At 37.8% G+C, this 22,627-nt stretch overlaps 1 protein-coding gene across 1 annotated transcript in view; it reads right to left on the bottom strand.

The window, feature by feature from the left end:
• VPS50 (VPS50 subunit of EARP/GARPII complex) overlaps positions 1 to 22,627 on the bottom strand; it is a 130,791-nt gene that overhangs the window by 84,444 nt on the left and 23,720 nt on the right. Inside the window, exons 5-9 of the mRNA XM_056118362.1 lie at positions 21,460 to 21,513; positions 19,952 to 20,022; positions 18,747 to 18,864; positions 18,633 to 18,668; positions 16,707 to 16,789 (exon numbers count right to left, since the gene is read on the bottom strand). Of these exons, the coding sequence (XP_055974337.1) occupies positions 16,707 to 16,789; positions 18,633 to 18,668; positions 18,747 to 18,864; positions 19,952 to 20,022; positions 21,460 to 21,513 (362 nt within the window). The remainder of the gene's footprint in view (positions 1 to 16,706; positions 16,790 to 18,632; positions 18,669 to 18,746; positions 18,865 to 19,951; positions 20,023 to 21,459; positions 21,514 to 22,627) is intronic.

Below are 22,627 nucleotides of genomic sequence, written 5' to 3'. Positions count from 1 at the left end.
CCCGGTATACTCCCCCTTTCCCACCCTCGCCCTGCCTCCATGGTAGACGATATTTCCCATACTCTCTCTCTACTTTTGGGCATTATGGTTTGCAATACCGACACTGAGAGGTTATCATGTCTGGTCCTTTATCTACTTTCTGCACACATCTCCCATCCCAACCGGTTCCTCCAGCCATCATTTTCTTAGTGATCCCTTCTCTATTCCAGCTGTCTTCTCCCCTTTGCTCATGAGGCAGGCTTCCAGCTATGAAGCAATCTACCTGTCCTGTATATCTACTATCCTTAGATGTCAGTGTCATGTTATGTTGAAAAACCAATTTAAAAAAAAAATTCAACTCATCAATGTTCTGTTTATAGCACCCTGTAAAGAGAAGGTTTCCCATCTCCCCAACCAGAGACCAGCTGATTTTCTAGTGACTCCACAGGACTAACTAAACACACTACCTCACTCAGGATGGTAATAAACATCTGCCATTAAACTTTTAATTCAAACAATAATGGCAGGAATTTGCCATAATTACTATAGCCCTTATTCTCTAACTCAATAAGTAAAATTACAGAAGTAGCTGGAAAGGAAAGGAAATGTTTTAGAACCATGCTGGGTACTGGACCCATTGCTGTATTAGCAAGAGAAAAGACAAACAGAGCTGATGCTCCCTTTCCTCTCTCACACTGGATCTGGGGCATTCCCCAAAGACTGAAGTGAGAAAGATAAGGGGACAAAATAATACGTGGAACAATAATATTCTTTCAGGCAATAATTTCAATTTGGTGAAAAAATATCAAAATCGTTCAAAGCTAAAAGTAATGGCTTCAGTTTAATTAATGAAGAGACTAGACTATAGTGTTTATTAATACTGAAAATCCAGGTATTTTTATCCTCTATTATTTCATGATTAAATACTTAAGGCAAGCTTGGAAATATAAAGACTAAGTAGAATATTTTAACTACAAAGGGCATAAACAAAAATTCTGATTTTATTAAAAATGCTTTCAAAATCTACAACTGAACTTTGACAAATTGCTACTAATGAATATATACATATATATAATGTAATAAAGGAGTGAGCATTTTAACTGAAGATTTAAAAAAAAAAACCCTCCCCATCATGCAGGAAATAAATTCAAGTCATTTCAGTCAATTAATTAAAATACATTAAAAGGTTCTATTTATAAACACTGGAATAAATAAAAGATACATTATGGTCCAAAACTTATTACGGTCCAAAGAATTACTATGATGAAAAGCTAAAAGCTATTAGTGGCTATTTGCAAGCTGAGTGAAACAAATCAAAGAATTCTTCAGAGCATTTTTATCATTACAGGAGATATTAAAGATAAGTTATGCAGGGGCCAGAGAGATAGCTCAACTTATCAGCAGAGCACATGTTTAGCATATTGGAGGCCTGGTTTTCCCTGAGCACTGCAATACATGACCCAAAAAATAAAAACAAAGATAATGTATCCATAAACAACTAACTTCTTTTAAAGAGTTGACCTAGGGCCAAATGATTCTGAGAAAGGTTGCTTATAAATCTATCAAATCAAATTTTCTTTAAATCTGACCATACAGAAAGGCAAGATTGTACAGGAGTAATTAGTATCAATGATTTTTCCCAACATGTTATCCATGAGTCATATGACTTAAATCAACTCTCTAAAATCATTAGACATCAGTTTCCTATACAAGTAGGCTAGACCTGGGACAGAGAGAGGGTTCAGAGAGCTGAGAGTACTTTGAATGCTAGTGTCCCAACTTCAAACCCCAACACCACATAGTGCCCTAAGCAGTCAGGAGCGATCTCCTATTTGCCACAGGAGTAGCACCCAAGCAATGTGTGACCACCCCCCTCCATCCCAACCTTTGTAATTCTACAGAAGAGATAAAATCTAGAAGAAAAATCCAATCAGCAGTCTATGTTTCTAAATAGTTTTACTATTAGTAAACATAGTAACATACATTTCTTTACATAATTTGTATAACTGCTTTCAGGTCACAAACACAGATCTAAATAGTTACAAAAGAGGACTTAATAACCTTCTATGCTTAAAATAATAATGATCTGGTCATTAATAATAATTAATGAAAAGGATAAAGCATGCCAATCCTTTCCTACAGGTTCAGTAGGAGACATTTTAGCTGATTAACAGATCAACATTCAAACAGAAATATTCATATATGTGTATGTATATGTTTAGAGAATGTTTAATTCAAATTGTAGAAATATACTTTAGTCACCACTTTTTAGAACCAATGTGTTTTTCTTGTCTGATGGGAGTTTTAATTTAGTTTCACATGAGCCAATTCATAGATAAACTGCAATTTCAAGTTTCAGTTTCTCTAATATGTAATCATAGAAAATACAAAACAACTGGAATGCCAAATTACTTTAGATTTTATCTTATATCCTTCCATTTTTATGAACTGTCTCAACTACAAGTTCAGAAGGAATTTCTTTTAATCTTTTTTTTTAATTCTCAAAATTTCTGTTGGTTTTGGGGCAACAACATCTGGTGGTGCACAGGCCTACTCCTGATTCTATGCTCCAAGGATCACTCCTGGCAGTGTCGAGGGGACCATCTTGGGTACCAGAGATCAAACCCAAGCAAATGTGGGGCAAATGCATTACATGCTACACTATCTTTCTGGCTCTGACCATGTTTTTTTAACTAGATGGTATGCCTTTCCAATGCATTCATGTAACTTTCAAAAACATTTCATAATTTTACTTACATTAATAACTGAAATATAAAACAAACGCAACTATCAGAAAAAGGCTTAGAAAAAATACAATTAACTCTACTCAGTACAAAACTCAATTTGGGTGCATAATATTAAAAACTGGCATTAAAGTCATGAATTTTCCCTGAATAAATAGTTATTATATTAAGAGACAGTATGGGGTAGTAGTGGTTAAGAACATACTCTGCATTCCAACAGACCGACATTTAAATCCTGTGTGTGCCATTTATTTTAGAACGCATCAATTTTTCTCATCTAAAAAACAGAAATAATTACCAAAAATGGCTCCCAATATCTGAGCAACTCTTGGGAGCCCAAGGTGAGGGAGGGAAAGGAACAAAGTAGAAATTTTGTTTTAAATTTTTTGTTTCTTGGGGGCCACACTTGGAGATTCTCAGGGATCACTCCCAGCTCTGAGCTCAGGAATCACTCCTGACAGTGCCTGGGGGACAATATCGGGTGCTGGAAATTGAACTAGGTTTGGCCACATGCAAAGTGCACTACCCACTATACTATCTCTCCGGCACAGAACAAGGTAAAAATATTACCAAGTCCTCTGAAGAATAGTTTGTGAATGTTAAATTTAAGAAGTAATTAGTGTATTATTCCTTGAGAAAACACCTAAAAAAAATTCAAATGTTCCCATCATAATCTCCAATCATCATCACCATGATTCAGTTTTGAAAAACTAAAAAATAAGCTTTAGTGAAAGAACATTAAGACTAATTTAGAATTAGTGTACAGTCAGTGCTGCCCCAGCTCACAGAACCCAATGCTCCACTTCTATTAACATTAATAGCTCCCACTTTTGCATGGGAGCCAGAAGTCAGCAGTCCACAGCAATCTGATGGTCTTTTGTTTGTACACTTTGTGCTCATTACCAGATATTATGTCACAGTCCTACATTCACTGCCTATTATTACAAACTTGGATGACAAATACACTTTAAAAGTTTTGATATAATGAGTAACACAACACCTCATGCAGATAAGCATTCAGTACATTGTTCTTGTCTCTGCATCCAGGTTTTTCTAGCTGGCTGGTGAAATTTTATATGAAGCAAAAAGTAGAAAATACTAAAAACAGCTAAAGAAAAACCACCATTTATGGAAACCACCACTACCTCCACTACCCAGCCACTGCCACTCTCCAGGGCTTTTCAGATGCTCAGGCCGAAACTCAAGGACGAGTGAAGCCCCACAGAACAAGATAAGCAAAACTCTGAGACCTTGAACTCCAGGCTCAACGAACCCGAACCCCGAACCTGAGGAGAGATCCTCTGCCTGCTCCCACCAACCATAGGTGAGGAAGGGATTAAAACCAGGAGCCCCACCCTACCCTGCTCTGTCTGCTTCCACCAACCAACACTGATCCAGGGATTGGATCACGCAAGAAGACCCACCCTACCGGTACCAGATAAATACCTCACAGGCAGACCTCCACTCCCTCCACTACCCAGCCGCTGCCACACTCCAGGATGCTTTTTGGACCGCATGGCTGCTTTGCGGCTGTGCGACACATCATAAGACACTTAATACCCATCTTCCAGGATTGCTGCACCATATTTGATAGATTCAAATATGGTTTGAACCATGGGAACACCTACAAGGGCGATTAGAGGCTGCCACAAAAGCCTCTATCCCTCTCAGAGAGCGTTGCAAGCTACCGAGAATATTCCGTCCACATGGCAGAGCCTGGCAAGCTATCCATTGCGTATTCGATATGCCAAAACCAGTAAATACAATGGGTCTCATTCCCCTTACCCTGAAGGAGCCACCAATACAGCAGCATTGAGAAGGATGTGAAAGGAGAGGCTGATAAAATCTCAAAGCCGAACTAGGTGGCCAAAACGAAGAAAGACAAAAATGACTGTCTGCACTTTCAATGCACATATGCTGGCATCAGATGTATCCATCGAGGACCTGATGGTACAAGCGTGAACAATCAAATACGACATCATTGCTCTGACCGAGATGAGAAGACATCAATCACATCAGGCCGTTTTCGATACTGGAGAAGAACTGTTCCTCAGAACATGCAAAAAAAAAAAAGGCGTCAGTGTTGTCTGTGTCCTTGTCAACATGAACTTGGCCATAAGCATTGATTCATTTGAATGCCTAACAACCCGAATAGGATGATTACACTTGAATAGATGTGGCTCACTGTGAGCAGTTTCTATCTTCGTTGTCTATGCACCAACATCCAATTATGATGAAGGAGAAACTGAGAAGTTCTACATGGAGCTGGAGAAGTTCTATGCAGAAGACCACACCTTCTACAAGATCATTGTCAGTGATTTCAATGCCAAGATAGGACTGAGAAGAAGAGCTGAAGAACTCCACATCGGGACTCATGGGCTAGAATGGAACAAACAGGGTGACAGACTGTCTGAGTTCATCATGTCTATCAAGACCATCCATGGGAACTCTCAGTTCCAGAAGACCAAATCTAAACGTTGGACATGGGAGTCTCCCAGTGGATGGTTCCACAACGAAATTGACCACATCATATTCAATCAACGGTTTTGCCTGACCAATGTCGTTGTTGTCCAAAATTTCCAAATGGGATTGGACCACCGTCTCCTTCGTGCAAATTTCTACTTCACAGAGTGGGAAGAAAGGGCTGCAAAGTTTAAGAAGAGAAGTCCCAGAACAACCACCAATAGGGAGCTCTTTGGCACTATTGCTGCAACATGGGAAGATGCCAGTGTTGACAACACTGACGAGGAAAACGATCGACTGGTTCAGCACCTCCATGATTGTGTGAAGAACGCCAAGAGAGAGATAGCCACAAAAAAACACCTGTCTTCGAAAACTCTTGAGCTTATTCACCAACCTAGTTGGCACATGTCTCAGGCAACCACAAGTGAACGTCCAAACTTCCAAAGCAGTGCAGAGAAGTGATAAAGGAAGACCTCAAAAAGAGAAGAGCAGCAGTGCTGGCAGATATGGCAGAAGCTGGGAAAAGCATTCACAATGCCCACCTGTCCTTCGCCAACTACAAGACCAAGATGACTGCCCTCTGACGTCCTGATGGATCTATCACATCTTCCAGAAGGGCAATGGAGAAGATTATCCATGACTTCTACTCAGATCTCTTTGATAGCCACGTCCACCTGCTCACATACCAAATTCCACAGGATGGATATGTCATTCCCAAAGTTCTCCCTTCCAAAATCTGACACCCCATTTTGTCGGTAAAGAAATGAACAGGACCTGGCCCAGACAAAGTCAGACCTGAACACCTGAAGAACCTGTCGTCAGTACTCATCAATACACTGGCTTGGCTCTTCACACACTACCTGTCTGAATGCAAGGTTCCATTCCAATGGAAAACCAGCAGGACTGTACTACTGTACAAAAAGGGAGACATCTACGACATTGGCAACTATCACTCAATCTGCCTGTTGTCTGTCATCTACAAGCTGTTCACTCGAGTCATCCTAAATAGGATTGGCAGAACACTAGAAAGGACAACCATGCGAGCAAGCCAGGTTCCGCAAAAGATTCAGCAACATTGACCATATCCACACGATAACCAAGCTCACTGAAGTCTCTTGGGAGTTCAATATGCCACTGTGTCTAACGTTCATTGATTTAAAGAAGGCATTTGATTCTGTTGAGATGGAAGCGGTCATCGAAGCCCTAGCCAATCAGGGCATTCAAACTCAATACATCAGGATCCTCCGTGAGTTGTATTACAGATTCACTACCAGATCTCACCATTCTACAAAGAAGTGATCATCCATGTCAAGAGAGGGGTTCGGCAGGGTGATGCCATTTCACTGAAACTCTTCAAGGCCACCCTCGAGAATGTCATGCAATGGCTGGAATGGGAAGGAATGGGAGTGAAGATAGAAGACTGGCAACTACACCACCTCCACTTTGCTGATGACATCGTTCTAATAACACTGAACATTAGCCAATTGGCACAAATGCTGGCTGACTTTGACCGTGAATGTGGAAAGGTCGGAATACAGCTGAATCTCATGAAGACAATGTTTATGAGAAACAGTCTCGTTCCTAACATTACATTTGCTCTCAATGGAAAGACTATGTCTGAATGAAACAGTTAAGTGTACCTAGGTCGAGAAGTCAACATGACAAATGACCTGGCACCTGAGTTGTGCAGGAGGAAGACAGAGGCTTGGAATGCCTTCAAGAGCATCAAAGAAATAGCTAAGAGGATGAAGAACCTCCAGCTCCAGGCACATCTCTTTGATTCCACTTTTCTTCCTGCATTAACATACGCCTCAGAGACCTGGGTCCTAAGCAAACAGGATGAGAATGCTATTTGGGTCTCCCAAAGAGGAATTGAAAGAGCTATGCTTGGGGTATCACATTTCACTCAAATGAGAGAAAGCATCCAGAGTTTCGACCTCCTTCAGTGATCAAGAATCAGGGACGCTGTCTCCTTTGCCAAGGTGTCAAAAATCAGATGGGCTGGTCACATAATGAGATTTAGAGACGACCGAGGGACTAGAACAGTTACTGACTGGATTCCACGGGATGTCAAAAGACCGCGTGGCCGCCCACCTACCAGATGGTGAGACTTCTTCATCAAGATCATAAATGATCAGTTTGATGCTCTTCGTGTTGCTTGAATGAGCAGAACCCATTGGGCTACACTAGCACACGACAGGGACGAATAGAGACATTACTGGCACCCACTTGAGGAAATCGATGAGTAACGGGATGCCAAGTGATCAAGTGATGGAAATAAGAAGGTACAAGGAAAGTATGACTCTTTTCTACAAAACAGAAGATTAAAGACACTTGGGTAATAATTTTTAGTTTCTAAGAAAAAGAATATTTTTCTTTTCGTGACATGTATTTGAATATTCAAATGAGAAAGAATCCGGAGTTCCGACCTCTGTCAACGATCAAGAATCAGGGACGCCGTCTCATTTGCCAAGGTGTCAAAAATCAGATGGGCTGGACACGTAATGAGATTTGGAAACGACCACTGGACTAGACCCGTTGTCGACTAGATTCCACAGGACATTAAAAGATCGCATGGCCGCCCACCTACGAGATGGTCAGACTTCTTTGTCAAGACCCTGAACAATCAGTTTGAGGCTCTTCATGTTCCAGAATGAGCAGAAGCCATTGGACTACACTAGCACACGACAGGGATAAATGTAGACGTTACTGGTGCCCACTCAAGCAAATCCATGAGTAACGGGATGTCAAGTGATCAATGATCAAGTGACATGTATGGTCTAAATTTTTGTTCTCAACTTCTAGAATTTTACCTCTTTTGTAGCCCATATTTTTTAAAAGGTTCAAATAGATAACCATGACAAATAAAACAAAGAAATATGCAAAAATAAAAGCTGAACAGAGCTTATTAAAAAAAAATAAAAATGGGTCTGGGAGATAGTACAGTGATCAGGGTGGAGGCTTCCTGGGCATTAGTGCGGTGGTCCGAGTGGTCCCGCAGCACTGTAGGGCTGAGCACCATTGCATCCTTCAGTGATCATGCCACTGAAACACCAGCCCAGTTGGTACAGAATCACTGGGAGTGGATCCCTAGGTTTCTTGAGCACTGCCAGAGAGCCCAACCCCAAAGGGGGGGGGAGGAAATATGAACAATGTTGAACAAAAATTGAAAAAACACCAAAGGACTTTGGTTTTCCCTTAAAAATGATCATTTTACCTGTTGTCCAATCACTCAGTTTAGCAGATAATGACTACATATATAATCGTAATAAAGTATGATTTCTAGTAGGTTAAGTTAAACTGTATTTTAGTAAAATGTAATAAAATTGACCAGGTGAAAACAACAGTTTGACTAACAAAACCTAGAAAGAGAAGTAAGAAATCAAGTACCTAGGAATCTGCTTAACTAAGGAAGTAAAGGACCTGTACAAAGAAAACTACAAAACACTACTTCAGGAAATAAAAGAGGACACCAGGAAATGGAAAAATATCCCCTGTTCATGGACAGGGAGAATTAACATTGTCAAAATGGTAATACTTCCCAAAGCACTGTACAAATTCAACGCGATCCCTATTAGGATACCCATGACATTCTTCAAAAAATGGAGCAAACGCTCCTGAAATTTGTTTGGAACAATAATCCCCCACAAATAGCTAAGGCAATTCTCGGGAAAAAGAAAATGGGAAGAATCAACCTCCCTACCTTCAAACTCTACTACAAAGCAGTAATAATTAAAACAGCATGGTACTGGAACAAAGGCAGAGCTGTAGACCAATGGAACAGGGTTGAATATACTGACATATCCCCCCAAGCATATGGTTATCTAATCTTTGAAAAGGGGGCAAGAAAAGTGAAGTGGAGTAAGGAAAGCCTCTTTAACAAATTGTGCTGGCAAAACTGAACAGCTACATGCAAAAAAGTGGGCTTAGATCTCTGCACAACGCCATGTACAAAAGTAAGATCAAAGTGGATTAAAGACCTCAACATCAGACAGGAATCCATAAGGTACATTGAAGAAAAAGTTGGCAAAACCCTCCATGACATTGAAGCTAATGGTATCTTCAAAGATGTCACGCCACTGGCCAAGCAAGTGAAAACAGAGAAAGACAAATGGGACTATCTTAAACTAAGAAGCTTCTGCACCTCAAAAGGAACAGTGGCCAAAATACAAAGACAGTCTACAGAATGGGAAAGGATATTCTCCGAATACACATCCGACAAGGGGTTGATATCAAGGATATCCAAAGTACTGTATATCCAAAGTACTGGTTGAGCTCCACAAGAAGAAAACATCCAACCCCATCCAAAAATGGGACAATGAAATGAACAGAAACTTTCTCAAAGAAGAAATCTGAATGGCTAAAAGGCACATGAGAAAATGCTCCACATCATTAATCATCAGGGAGATGCAGATCAAAACAATGAGATATCATTTCACACCACAGAGACTGGTCCACATCCACAAGAACAAAAGCAACTGGTGCTGGCGCAGATGTGGCAAGAAAGGGACCCTTCTTCACTGCTGGTGGGAATGCCAACTGGTTCAGCCCTTTTGGAAAACAGTATGGACGATCTCAAAAAATTAGAAATTGAGCTCCCATTTGACCCAGCAATACCACTCCTGGGAATATATCCCAGAGAAGCAAAAAAGTATAGTCGAAGTGACATCTGCAATTGTTTTTTCACTGCAGCACTGTTTACAATAGCCAGAATCTGGGAAAAAAACCTGAGTGCCTGAGAACAGATGACTGGTTAAAGAAACTTTGGTACATTTACACAATGGAGTGCTATGTAGCAGTTAGAAAAGATGAAGTTATGAAATTTTATATACAAATGGTACTACATGGAAAGTATCATGTTAAGCGAAATGACTCAAAATAAGAAGGATAGACAGAAAGATTGCATTCATCTGGGGAACATAAAATAACAAAATAGGAGACTAACACACAAGAATGGCTGAGATTAGTACCAGAAATTTTGCTCCATGGCTTGGAGGCCAGCCACACATGCTAGGGGAAAAGGCAGCTCAGATAGAGAAGGAAGCACCAAATAAAGGGTGTTGGGAGGATCCTCCCAGGATGGGAGAAGCATGCTGAAAATAGACTATGGACCAAACATGATTGCCACTCAATGCCTCTTTTGCAAACCACAACACCCAAAAGGAGAGAGAGAACAAAAGGGAATGCCTTGCCCACAGAGGCTTGGTGGGATGGAGGGGATGGGGGGAGGGCGGGATACTGGGATCTGTGGTGGTGGGAAATGGGTACTGGTAGAGGGATGGGTATTTGATCATTGTATAATTGAAACCAAGCTCAAAAAATTATAAGTCTACAACTATACGTCATGGTGTCTCCCTAATCACTGTCCCTGTCACTGTCCTCCCGTTGTTCATCGATTTGCTCGAGTGGGCTCAGTAACATCTCCATTGGAGACTTTGTTGTTGCTGTGTTTGGCATATCGAATACATCCCGGTAGCTTGCCAGGCTCTGCCGTGCGGGCGAGATACTCTCGGTAGCTTGCCGGGCTCTCTGAGAGGGGAGGAGGAATTGAACTCGGATCGGCCATGTTGCTGCGTACAAGTCAAATGCCCTACCGTGTCTCACTAATAAAAATTAAAAAAAAAAAAAGAATACTATTCCTATCTCTTACTGGTATTTTATTGTGGGGAATAAACAGATCAATAGAAAACTACTCAAAGAAATAAAATCAGGAAAAAGATATTTCAATGTTGCACTTTAAATTACAATAAAATCCAGGGGAAATTTTACAACCTGTAAATGTGGCTAACCCTTGAGAAGAGAATGACTAGTGGCCCAAGAAGAGAAACCTTTACCTTTTATGTTTGTTTTGGGGCCACAACCACTGTGCTCAGGGCTTATCCTGGCTCTGTGCTCTGGGATCACTCCTGGCAAGCTCGGGGGACCATACCAGGCACTGATGATTGAACCTAAGGTCACGTGTGTGCAAGGCAAGAGCCTTACCAACTGTACTATTTCTCTAGTCCCACCTTTTTTAAAAAAGGTACCTTTAGGTAAAATTTACAGTTCAAAAAAGAACTGACTCTATGCAGAAGGGAGAGAGGAAGGGAGAGAGACAGAGGAAATAAAATTCAAATTAAAGAAATGAGGGCCAGGGATCAGAATGATAATACAGTGGGTAGGGTACTTGCCTTGCATATGGTCAACCTCGAATTGGCTCCTGACACCACATATGGTTCCCTCAAGCCCATCATGAATGATCCCTGAGCCTTGAGCACTGCCAGGTATGCACCACAAAAAATAACAACAAAAACAAAATAAAGAAATGATGGTCAAAGAGATAAAACAGGGGACAAGCCATGTGGCCTACATACGGCTGACCTTTATGCGTATGGAGAGTGGTCTCAGCATGGTGGTGGCTGGTTCTGGAGGTCTCGGATGTCGGAGCCCTGGTTGGAGCGGAGAGGGAAAATCAACCCACTCCCCTCCACGGGGCCCTGGCGAGGACGAGGCCCCCCGTGTGTGTATGCATACATATATATATATATGTATAAATGGCTTCAGAATCTATGGTATCAATAACTGTGCAGAGGAAAAAACCAAGGATCTTGAACTTAACTTGGTTCTTGCTATCACACTTGGCAAGCTGGGGGAAATACTCATCAAACACTATTTCTGGCAGGTTTCTGGGTTCCCCAGGTCTGAGCCTACTGTAAGAGATGAAAGATAGAATTTGCTAGGAAGAAGTGGGGAGTAGGAGTAAGGAGTCCCCAAAACTATTATCTTGGTACCTAAAAGCTATGTTTATTACTTCTCAGGGCTGGAACGATAGCACAGCGGGACAGTGTTTGCCTTGCACACAGCCAACATGGCCGACCCAAGTTCGATTCCTCTGCCCCTCTCAGAGAGCCTGGCAAGCTACCGAGAGTATTTTGCCCACACGGCAAAGCCTGGCAAGCTCCCCGTGACGTATTCAATATGCCAAGCACAGTAACAAGTGTCACAATGGAGACATTACTGGGTCCGCTCGAGCAAATCGATGAACAACGGGAGGACAGTGACAGTGATTACTTCACAATTTGAAGTTCTATAACCAATAATTTTCATTTAACTGCTAAATATCATTCTGGAAATAAAATTAAAGATTATGAGAAACTACATACATCTATCTATGTGAAAGTAGTCAACAAACTAGTTTGAATAAGAAACTTTTCAGTATATAATCAAGAATGCTCTTGGGTTCCCTCAAGAGGTTTCTTTCAAATAAAATAAAATATAAGAGTTTTGACTTAGAAAAAACAAAACTTCTTGAAACTAATTTTGACAAACGAGAAGTGAAAAAGAAATTAAAAGCTTCATTCACAGACCTGCTTTAACGTAAACTCTCTCCAGTTCTTCCCTCAATAAACCCCAACTATATGACTCTGTCAATCAACGCAAGGAAAGTCAAATCACGAGAAATTGTTTTCTGTCAGTAACAAAAGTGAACAAAACTCATTTTACAGTATCTTTTATTAAAGATGAGGAAACAACATATCTTTGGAAAAACACAAGTACTTGGAGATGCACCAGTTTTCTCTCATTTTTCAACTAACTGAACTGGGTGCATTGCATACTTGATACTTCACATATTAAATTATATAGTAATATAACTTGAGACTTACCAGATTAATGAGCAGTGCCCCTTAATGCAGAAGCAAATATGTGGGTCCTGTGTTTACTACCTTTATAGTCATAAGAATCAGTTCTCAGCTATACTGTGTAATCAGTTCCTAAGACCAAATAGTTATTAAGTGATAAAATGTGAGCATAAATTCAGTCGGAAATTAATTACTATTCTCAAGAGTGTCAAATGATTTTTCACTCTAATTCAATCTGGTCCAAGCAAAGATTAAACCATGCCTTTTGCTACATTCCAAAATGTAAGGTAAATTAAATGGATGTTTAAAGAATCAGGCTTAACTACAGAGTTCAAGAACAGAGACTATATTGTGCTCCAGAAACCAGAGAAAACAGCAAAAGAAAGAACAATAATAAATGTTTTATTTTAAAGTCTATCTATTTAATAAAGACCCCCCCCAAAATAACGTTACAATAAAACTCCTTTCATATTTGTGGTAGCAATCTGTTCCACCTGGTGACCAATACTTTAGCTATATTTCAGTTCACCTTTTCCATAGGAAATGAACAAATTTCTCACTCTTCCAACTCAAAACAAAGAGTAAAGTAAAGAGTGAAGGGCAAAGGGACTGGGTTGGTGGGATGAATGGTGTCTAGCAGAGGCAACAGCAGCAGTATGAGAGATGAGAGAGAAAAGATGCTGGCAGAAGCGCTGACAGTTCCACCAAACAATCTCAACAACAATCTATAGTCCCTAAATCACCAAGTAAAAAAACACAACACAGAAGGTTTTTGTAGGAAACCTGAGGAAAAGCTTCATTAGAAAGAATATCTTGGGCATGCCTGTGTATTTTTACAAATTCACAGATAATACAATAAATACATCCTATTATTTCATACATCACATAAATAAGCATATTGTACGAAACAGTAACAGATCTCTTGAATTTCAGACATTTTTAGTCAAACTTCCACACATCACTATAAACATGAATGAAAAAGTACTTAGTAGCCACTTCCCTTCTAGTTTTTAAATAGCTACTTCTTGTTAACATTAAAAAGACTAAAATTTGAAGTCAGAGAAACAGTAAAGAAGTTAAGGCAGGCACTTGCTTTGCTTTTAACTGATGCCAGTTCTATCTAGCACCACACAGTACCCATGCCCCAAGAACACTGGGTATGGTAAACTATTCTTTAAAAAACAATAAAATTTAAAAACTAAATAATTTATTCCAACCTCCCCTATCACCATCACTATATCCCTAGTCCCCAATTTATCCCCAATAAATAAGTAAAATATTTACCTTAGAATAGCTAAAATTCAAATAGCAATAAATGGGAAAAATTAAGTGTCATAAAAATTACCTATCTATCCCTCAAATTTTCTGCCACCAAATTACCAAACTTCTTGTTCCACCAAATTATTTTGCCAACAAATTTCCATACTATATCCCTGTTCCTTGTAAAATACAAAATATATTGTGTTTTTCATATTACTTTCAATCTCTCACTTTCTCATTTTCAAATGCTAAAATATTCCCCTCTCAATTCCACATGTACCCACTTAAGAAAATTTCTTCACATATACTTAAATCTGTCCCCAATAAGGTATTATTCCGATTTCTTTGTTGCTGTAAGTCAACTAGATTATTTTTCAGTTGTCCTTTTGCTAGGTGTTCCTGTAACAAAGACTCTGTCATGGTACCTCTAATTTCCTACCCATAATCCCTCATTCCTTGGCTTAGCTAATTCCTTCTGTCCCTCTTTCCATCCTCTTTAGTCTTGATCCTCTAAGATTTTGATCCCAATGTTCCCACTATATGCTCAACTTCCTTCTCTTTTAGGTCCCATCCCACTTGTACTTTCTTCAATCTCAGCTTCCTTAAAGCTGATTATCTTATGCTTGGTTTATCACTGCATAGCCAATTTCAGAGCAAAGCACTTTGCAGGTAATAAACATTCAGTATAATCATAACTGCCTGAGTTATTTTCACCGAATCATAAACAAGTGTTCTCATTCAGATTTATCACCACAAAATAAAATAAAATGATGAGGTCTATGTTCTTTTTAGGTTTGAGAAGGCACTGTTAGAAATTTTCAACATACGAGAGTTAATTCTGTCACTAAATAAAAAAAAAATTGTAATGACATCTGAGTTTTTAATAGTGACAATTCTTCAAAATAGATGAAACTGACATCACTGGCACTACCATACTATGTGTGTCCTAATAAAAAAAAAGTGTGCTATTTCAGTATTCATGTTGCTAAAGAAATCAATACCATAAATATTTAAAAAGCATCTCTGAGAGGGAAAATGCCTAGCCCTTAGTCTGTATCAGCAAAAACCCATGGTATGAGAATATATTAAGAGGAAAAAACTTAATTTAATCCTGCATTAATATATTGTTTTACCATAATCCTTTTATTTATCAGATACTCAAAAGTAGTATCTACATCATGGTCACTGACTGCCTGAGTTTCCATACAGGAGAGGTAAGGGAACTATCTTTTAGGACTGGTAAGATTTAATTTCAAATACAGTTTGGTCAGCAAGCACACTATTTTCTAAGACCATGTGTTTATTTGTGAAGGCTTGAGAGGAATGATGGGAATTACACCTGAGGATTAGCACATCCCCAAGGTACTGTCACCAGTAATGCAGAGGCTTCATTTTAAGCAGACCAAAATCCATTCATAAAGCCCTTTTACATCGCACTGCTTATAAATAAACAAAACAATCTAATACATTAAATCCATGATCCCTTAAGTATTACAAACATTAATATTACCTAAAATAAAGTCAAATTTTCAAAAAGAATGAAAAATATTTGAACCATCTGCAATAACAGAAACAAACTGCAATAACATTCTCAATGTTTATAAGTTGAGTGAAGGAGGAAAAACTCCCAAGAGATACAATGGAAATGAAAATGGACAAATTTTTTCTTCTCGACTAGCTATAAAAATGGAATCTGTCAGATTGGAAAGAACATTTAAAAAAGTACCAACGAGGTCACAACAAGGAGTGAAAATATCATGGATTCAACTCTGGACAAGCTCAAGTAACTACCTACATCATCTCACTCTGCCCTATGCTTTTCATCTGTAAAATGAAGATGATCTCAGACTTACTGATAGGACTGGTGTAAGGAATAGTTAGTAGTTGTGTTCATGAAAATTAAGTGAAGTTGGGACCAGGTAATTTGCTCAAGGGCTGAGAAGTATATTTTGCATGTTGGAGCCCAGTTCATGCCAGACATATCATGACTCCCAAGTATGAGTTCTCTAGCCATATCCCCATAGATGTTACCCAAAAATCAATCAATTAATCACTTTTAAGACAATAAAGTTAAAAAATAAATAAATAAAATAAAGCTAACAAGGACCAATCTGGTACATAGAGAGTGCTGGGGGAAAAAAAACACTATTTAATATTGTTAATAATAAAGGCCAAGAAATTTAAGTCTTCACTTCAAAGAAAAGATAACTGCATTTTTATCAGCAAATCATTTCTAACATTATGAAGCATTATTTTAATCATTTTAAATCTGTTTGTTGTAGAACTTATAAAAGTACTTCTCCTTCATGAACATGAACTGATACTTCTTTAATAAAGCTTTTTTCTTTTAACATGAAAAAAAGGTTGGAATTGTGGCTCAGTTTAGAGCACAAACAATATTTGGGCTCAATCCCTGGTACCCGTCACTTCCCCAAAAAGAAAGAATTGGATTTTAAAGTATTTAATTTTTTAGACCTTATAGGTAAATGTTTATAACTTTCTTGTACTGCCCATTTATGGAAAACAGTTCTAACAGAGAAAACAATACTAATTTCCTATGTTTATGAACTCTGGATGTTATATAACGCCTACACACAAAACTTAAAAATTAAGTCAGTTTTACACATTTTCTATGATTTACCTTATACAACTGTAATGTTTAAAAGTGCTTGCAGCTTTCTGACATTCCAGGCATAACTGAATAGCTCCTGGATAGTCTTCCTCCTTAAAATAACAACAGAAGTCATGAAATTGGAAACATTATTTTCCTTAAAGCTTCAGACAAACACATCTTTGCTCTCCAAAAGTTACAGAACTAGAACATTTTTAATCTTCTTTAATATGGGTAATAAAGAATAAAATTGTAATATGTTCTCATAGGAAAAACACTCTGTTCCCTCAAAGACATAGTTACAACTAAGACCATGTCATGTGGATAAAGCCTAAAGGAGTTAGGAGCTGCCTCACAGGGTATGTGGTTAACTGTTAATTAATATGTCTTCTGCTAATAAGCTTATATATCAAATATTGCAACATAACTTATAATCTCTACTTATAATCAAAATTGTAAGTAGACAGTTCTAACAGTAAGAAATCAAGAAATATTTGTAGACAAATTCTAGAAAAAGTGAGTCACAAATATCCTCAAGAGTAATATTACTACCTAAAATACAATTTAGTGACAAATGAATTTTTTTACATAGATTTCTCAAACCTTTACTTAGCTGTATGTAATGGTTCTAAAGTAACATGGCAATCATAAAAAAGCAATAAAATATCTTTTTATATTTAAACTCAATAAATGTGATTGAAATAACTGATGGTAATGAGATGATGACAAAGTACCTACCTAAAAAAGCTCAAGTGGTAGGGGCGGGGTATTGGGGAGGGGTGGCAGGAAGAAAACTGGGGACATTGGTAGTGTGAAAGCTGTGGAGGGATAGGTGCTGGAACACTGTATGAATGAAACATTGTATGACTGAAACTCAATCATGAACAGCCTGTAATGGTGATTCAATTCACAAAAAAAAAAAAAAAAAGAAAAAGAAAAAAAAAGCTCAAGTAATATGGTCAAACATGTATACTATTAGGCTTTGATGGACCTCACTAACAGCAGTAGATAAAAAAGGCTAAAAAAGTGTCAAAGAGAACAGAGATGGCTTACAGTAACCAATATAGGCAACACCAAAAAAGTAAAATATGAAATAGCCCATGTATCAATACTGATTTTAGATAAACTAACCAATATAGGTGATGCCAAACAAGTGAAATATGAAATAGCCCATATATCACTGCTGACTTTAGATGTGAAAGATAAATGTAATGCTCTCTAGGTGCAAATACAATCCAAAGATACTGAAGCTAACATATTTACTTTATTATAAACATTTTCCAAAATGAAATTTTCCAAATGAATTATCACTTGTATCACTTGTCATCCCAGTCATTGCTCATCGATTTGCTCGAGTGGGTGCTATAACGTCTCCATTCGTCCCTGTCACAAAAGTGACAGGGCAGGAGAGAGGCTCAACAGGCTGAGGGCATGCTTTGCACTCTTGAGGTCAAGGTTCAAGTCCTAGTACAACAAGTACCATCACGAGCAACCCTCAAGTTCAGAACTAGAAGTAATCACTGAGCACTGTAATCAGGTGTGACCCAAATGACAAAATAAAAAGGTAAAAGGTAAAGGCCCTCCCGTTGATCGTCGATTTGCTCGAGCGGGCCCAGTAACGTCTGTCTCCATTGGAGACTTTGTTGTTACTGTGTCTGGCATATCGAATACTCTCAGTAGCTTGCCGGGCTCTCCGAGAGGGGCGGAGGAATCGAACTCGGGTCGGCCATGTTGGCCGCTTGTAAGGCGAACGCCCTACCCGCTGTGCTATCGCTCCGGCCCAAATGACAAAATAATAAAAGAAAAAAAAAATGCTCTAGAGCAAGTAATTTACAGGTTTAAAAATGCTCTTTATACCATGTATCACTATACACAATGCACAATGGAATATTTTAACTATACTTTTCGTATTTAATATTAATAGAATCACCAAATTTCTAATCCATGTTAACCTACCTCCAGCATTTCACTTAAGCGGACATCTGTTCTTTGCTGAAAAAAAAAAATCAATGTGAAACCTGTTTCAACCATAAAATTAGGTATCAATTTTTTTTAATGGCCTGTATATACCAGTGTTTTTATAGTTCTCAGAGACTTCAGGAGTCCAATCAGCAACTGACGTTTCCTTTGATTTGCAAGAAGGCCTAAACTAGCTTGAGTAAAGCCTTCCTTTGCAATATTCAAGTGCCTGCAAAAGTAAATTTAACAGTAAATAATATTTTCTATTACAAGAAGAATACTATCCATAAAGAACAATTAGACATCAATTACTCTTAAAAATAATGACTGTGTGTAGTATTTAGCAAATTTACTCAAGAGCTCAATCTGAACCAGAATTACTCAAAATATGAGTAGTTTGGAACCAATCCTCAATCTGTTACTGGTTTACAACAAGAAAATTTCAGGAATTGAAAATAAGCTTTAAAAAACACTCAGAATGAATGCTAACAAAATAAGTCTACATTGGTAAATCTTATATGAAAAAAAAGAACTGAAACTATGAGAACCAAAGATATAGCTCAAATGAGAGGACCACATGCCTTGCATGCCCAAGGTCCAAGTTTGATCCCTGACACCACATGGCACCCTCATGTCAACCCTGCTGACCTCCAGCATCACAATCCTAAGCACTTTCCCTGGCATGGACTCTGGGCTCCTGAGCCTGAACAGTACAAAAGAGACACCTTTTAAAAATATATGTAATGGTCCCCCGAGCATTGCCAGGAGTGATTCCTGAGTGCAGGGCCAGGACTAATCACTGAGCATCACTGGATGTGACACAAAAAGCAAAACAAAAAAAAAAGGTTAAGGCAGTGAAGCTGTATTTTGGTGGAAGGGTGGAATTGTATGCACACACAGCAAAGAGTGCTTGGTGGATCATTCTGCGTGAGGACTGATCCATTAGTTCCGAAATGCAAACCATGAGTTCTGCTCTTAGAACTATCTTTCTAGCTTAAGGAACTATATTTTATATAACTATATTTTATTATCTTAGTAACTTATTTTTATTGCATTTTACAAAGATTATAGCAATAAGTTGGAAAAAAAAGAAATGATTCTCCACCAAAGAAAATTTGAGGCAATAATTTAAGCATACAAAACAAACACCGAAAATTTTACATAGACATTCCCACTATTAGTACCATTTTTGTATCATGACATAGTTTCAATTTGGAATTCTAGAAACTATAGTAAAAAAATTATCAATGAATAATAATTTTTTTTCTTAAATATGTTTGTCAGTTAAGAAAGAAAAATATCACCAAATGCTATACCTCCTCCCATTTGTGCAGATAACAGCAGCTAATTGTAGACCCGTCTGTAATGAAGTAACTCTTTCAAGTTCCTATAGAAAGATTAAACATAAGTTATTTCATACATATAAAATTCCTCAAATATGTATATTAATATATAATATATAAATATATAAATAAATACATATATTTAAGGAATTTTTAAAAGGTAAAGGTAAAGGCCCTCCCGTTGATCATCGATTTGCTCGAGCGGGCCCAGTAACGTCTCCATTGGAGACTTTGTTGTTACTGTGTCTGGCATATCGAATACTCTCGGTAGCTTGCCGGGCTCTCCGAGAGGGGCGGAGGAATCGAACTTGGGTCGGCCATGTTGGCCGCTTGTAAGGTGAACGCCCTACCCGCTGTGCTATCGCTTTAGTTTCCTTTATATTAACATGATCCTTAAAAACTTTATTGGGTTCAAAGAAAAGCCAGCTTGGGAAAAAAAAGTTAGCAACAAAAATCTGAGAATTGAAAATTGTTGACATATTTTTCAAAAAACCATTTAATATGAGCACTTTTGGTTGATTTCCAGCAATGACATGTGACAAAATATTTATTCACTATTGCTTATAAGGAAATCTAGACCCAACCTGTACTAAATCGGCATAAACAGATACCAATAATAAATCTATTTAAATATCCCTGCCAATAGAACTTCAAAGATAAAAATATAATTTTTGTTAGCTAAGATAGTTTGTGACAATGAACACCTTCATTTGAACACTGCTGGGTATTTCAGTGAATTTTACAGTCTGATTTTCCAGTGAAAACACAGATTCAACTAGACAGTTTCTTTTCTATTTTTTTTTTTTGGTGGACTCCACACCTGGCAAGGGTCATAGCTCACTCCTGGCTCTGTGCTCAAGAATCATTCCTGGTGGGCAAGGAGGACTATTAGCAGTGCTGGGGATTGAATCTGGGTGATCTATATGCAAGGCAAGTGCCCTAGCTGCTGTATTACCTCTTCAGCCCTAATTTAATCAAGTTTTAAAGATATATTGATACATCGCCATTAGGCTTCATTATCAGTTATCTATGTGCTTAAAAAGTAAATAAAGCCAATTTTCACTGGATCATCTAAAGTATGAAAAAAAAATATTACTTAAAAATCTGAAATAATCTACTTCTTTAGTTTGATAAAGGGTAACATGCACACGCACACATGCACACACACACATACACAAACACACAAAGATATATGCTGTTACAAAGCTATAAAAAGAAAACATTAAAATATTTCAAGTGTTAGGTAGATGTCAATAAAATTTTTTTATATTTTATTATTAACAGAGTATCTAGAGTATTACGAGAGTATCTCGCCCGCATGGCAGAGCCTGGCAAGCTCCCTGTGACGTATTCGATATGCCAAACACAATAACAACAAAGTCTCCAATGGAGACGTTACTGGGCCCGCTCGAGCAAATTGATGATCAATGGGAGGGTCTTTTACCTTTACCTTTTATTATTAACAATAAAAATTATCGTACCTTTACATAAGCAGGCTGTTTTTCAAGGATTAAATCTGCTACTTTTTTAGAGACCTACAAAAACAAGCAAAGTAAAAGAAAAAACTTATGCTTCCTACTACATTTTACATTTAAAGTTGTTGCGATATTTCATTGATTCTCCCAATAATTTCTGTAGAAAATACTGACATGTAATCTAAGTCTTTATTATTTCCATTATAAGCATATTATAATATAAGTAGTAATATTACTTATATTACTGACATGTAATAAGTGACATGTAATGTAGGTCACTACACATAAGTCTCTGGACTTGAAATTAGTGAAAGAAATATAAAATAGAGCACAGTATATTTTATTCTCAACAGAAAATTAATGGTCATTATATTACTGTTAATATATTTATACTCATGATATTAATACGAATATCATTTTATGATTTAACTAACATATGTAAAAGTCTAACAGTCCTTTGGGGAGAGGGGACCATATGCAGTGTCATGGACTGAACTGGATCAATGGCCCGCAAGGCAGAGCCCTACCCACTGTACTATCCTCTAGTCCAAAAACCTAACAAACCTTAAGGGTACAGATTTGATATAAAAAGATGAACGTGTGAATATTTAGAAATGTTTAATCAACTGAATGTATAGATTATCTGAATAATGACATTCTTGTATCCTTTAGGTCCTTTGCCGTACATGAGAAAACAAACAGTAATTTAGTTCTACAAGTCTAACAAGTGAACATGTGCTTCTTGGAATTAATGGAGACATAAAATACTTCTTTCTTAATCAGTTCCATGAATAATAATGTATACTAGTTATAATCATAACAATTTGGAAGGTACTAGTTGAATGTTAGCTCAGAAACATAATTAGTTCCCATTTGCAAGCCAAGTAAAAACAAAATATTACACACCAACTTAAAATCAAATTAATCTTTCCATTGATATAAGGATGTTATAGACAAGTACAAAAGTATAAAGATGTATAAACATGCAGAGTGAGAAACCCACCCAATCTGACTGAAGTGGGTTTTTAAAAATTAGATGATGAATGGCTGAATAGCAGTACTTCTACATTTAAGTAAAATAAAATAAAATAAACAGATGATGTAGTTATTATTCGCCTGATTTTGTGCCAGGTACTGAAAATACTTTCCTTTTTTCTCTCAATTAGCATATATA

This window comes from Sorex fumeus, unplaced genomic scaffold, assembly GCF_029834395.1.
Source record: "Sorex fumeus unplaced genomic scaffold, SorFum_2.1 ptg000037l, whole genome shotgun sequence".
Lineage (NCBI taxonomy): Eukaryota > Metazoa > Chordata > Mammalia > Eulipotyphla > Soricidae > Sorex > Sorex fumeus.
The sequence above is the reverse complement of the archived record's forward strand: the minus strand, read 5'-3'. Positions and strand labels throughout refer to the sequence as shown.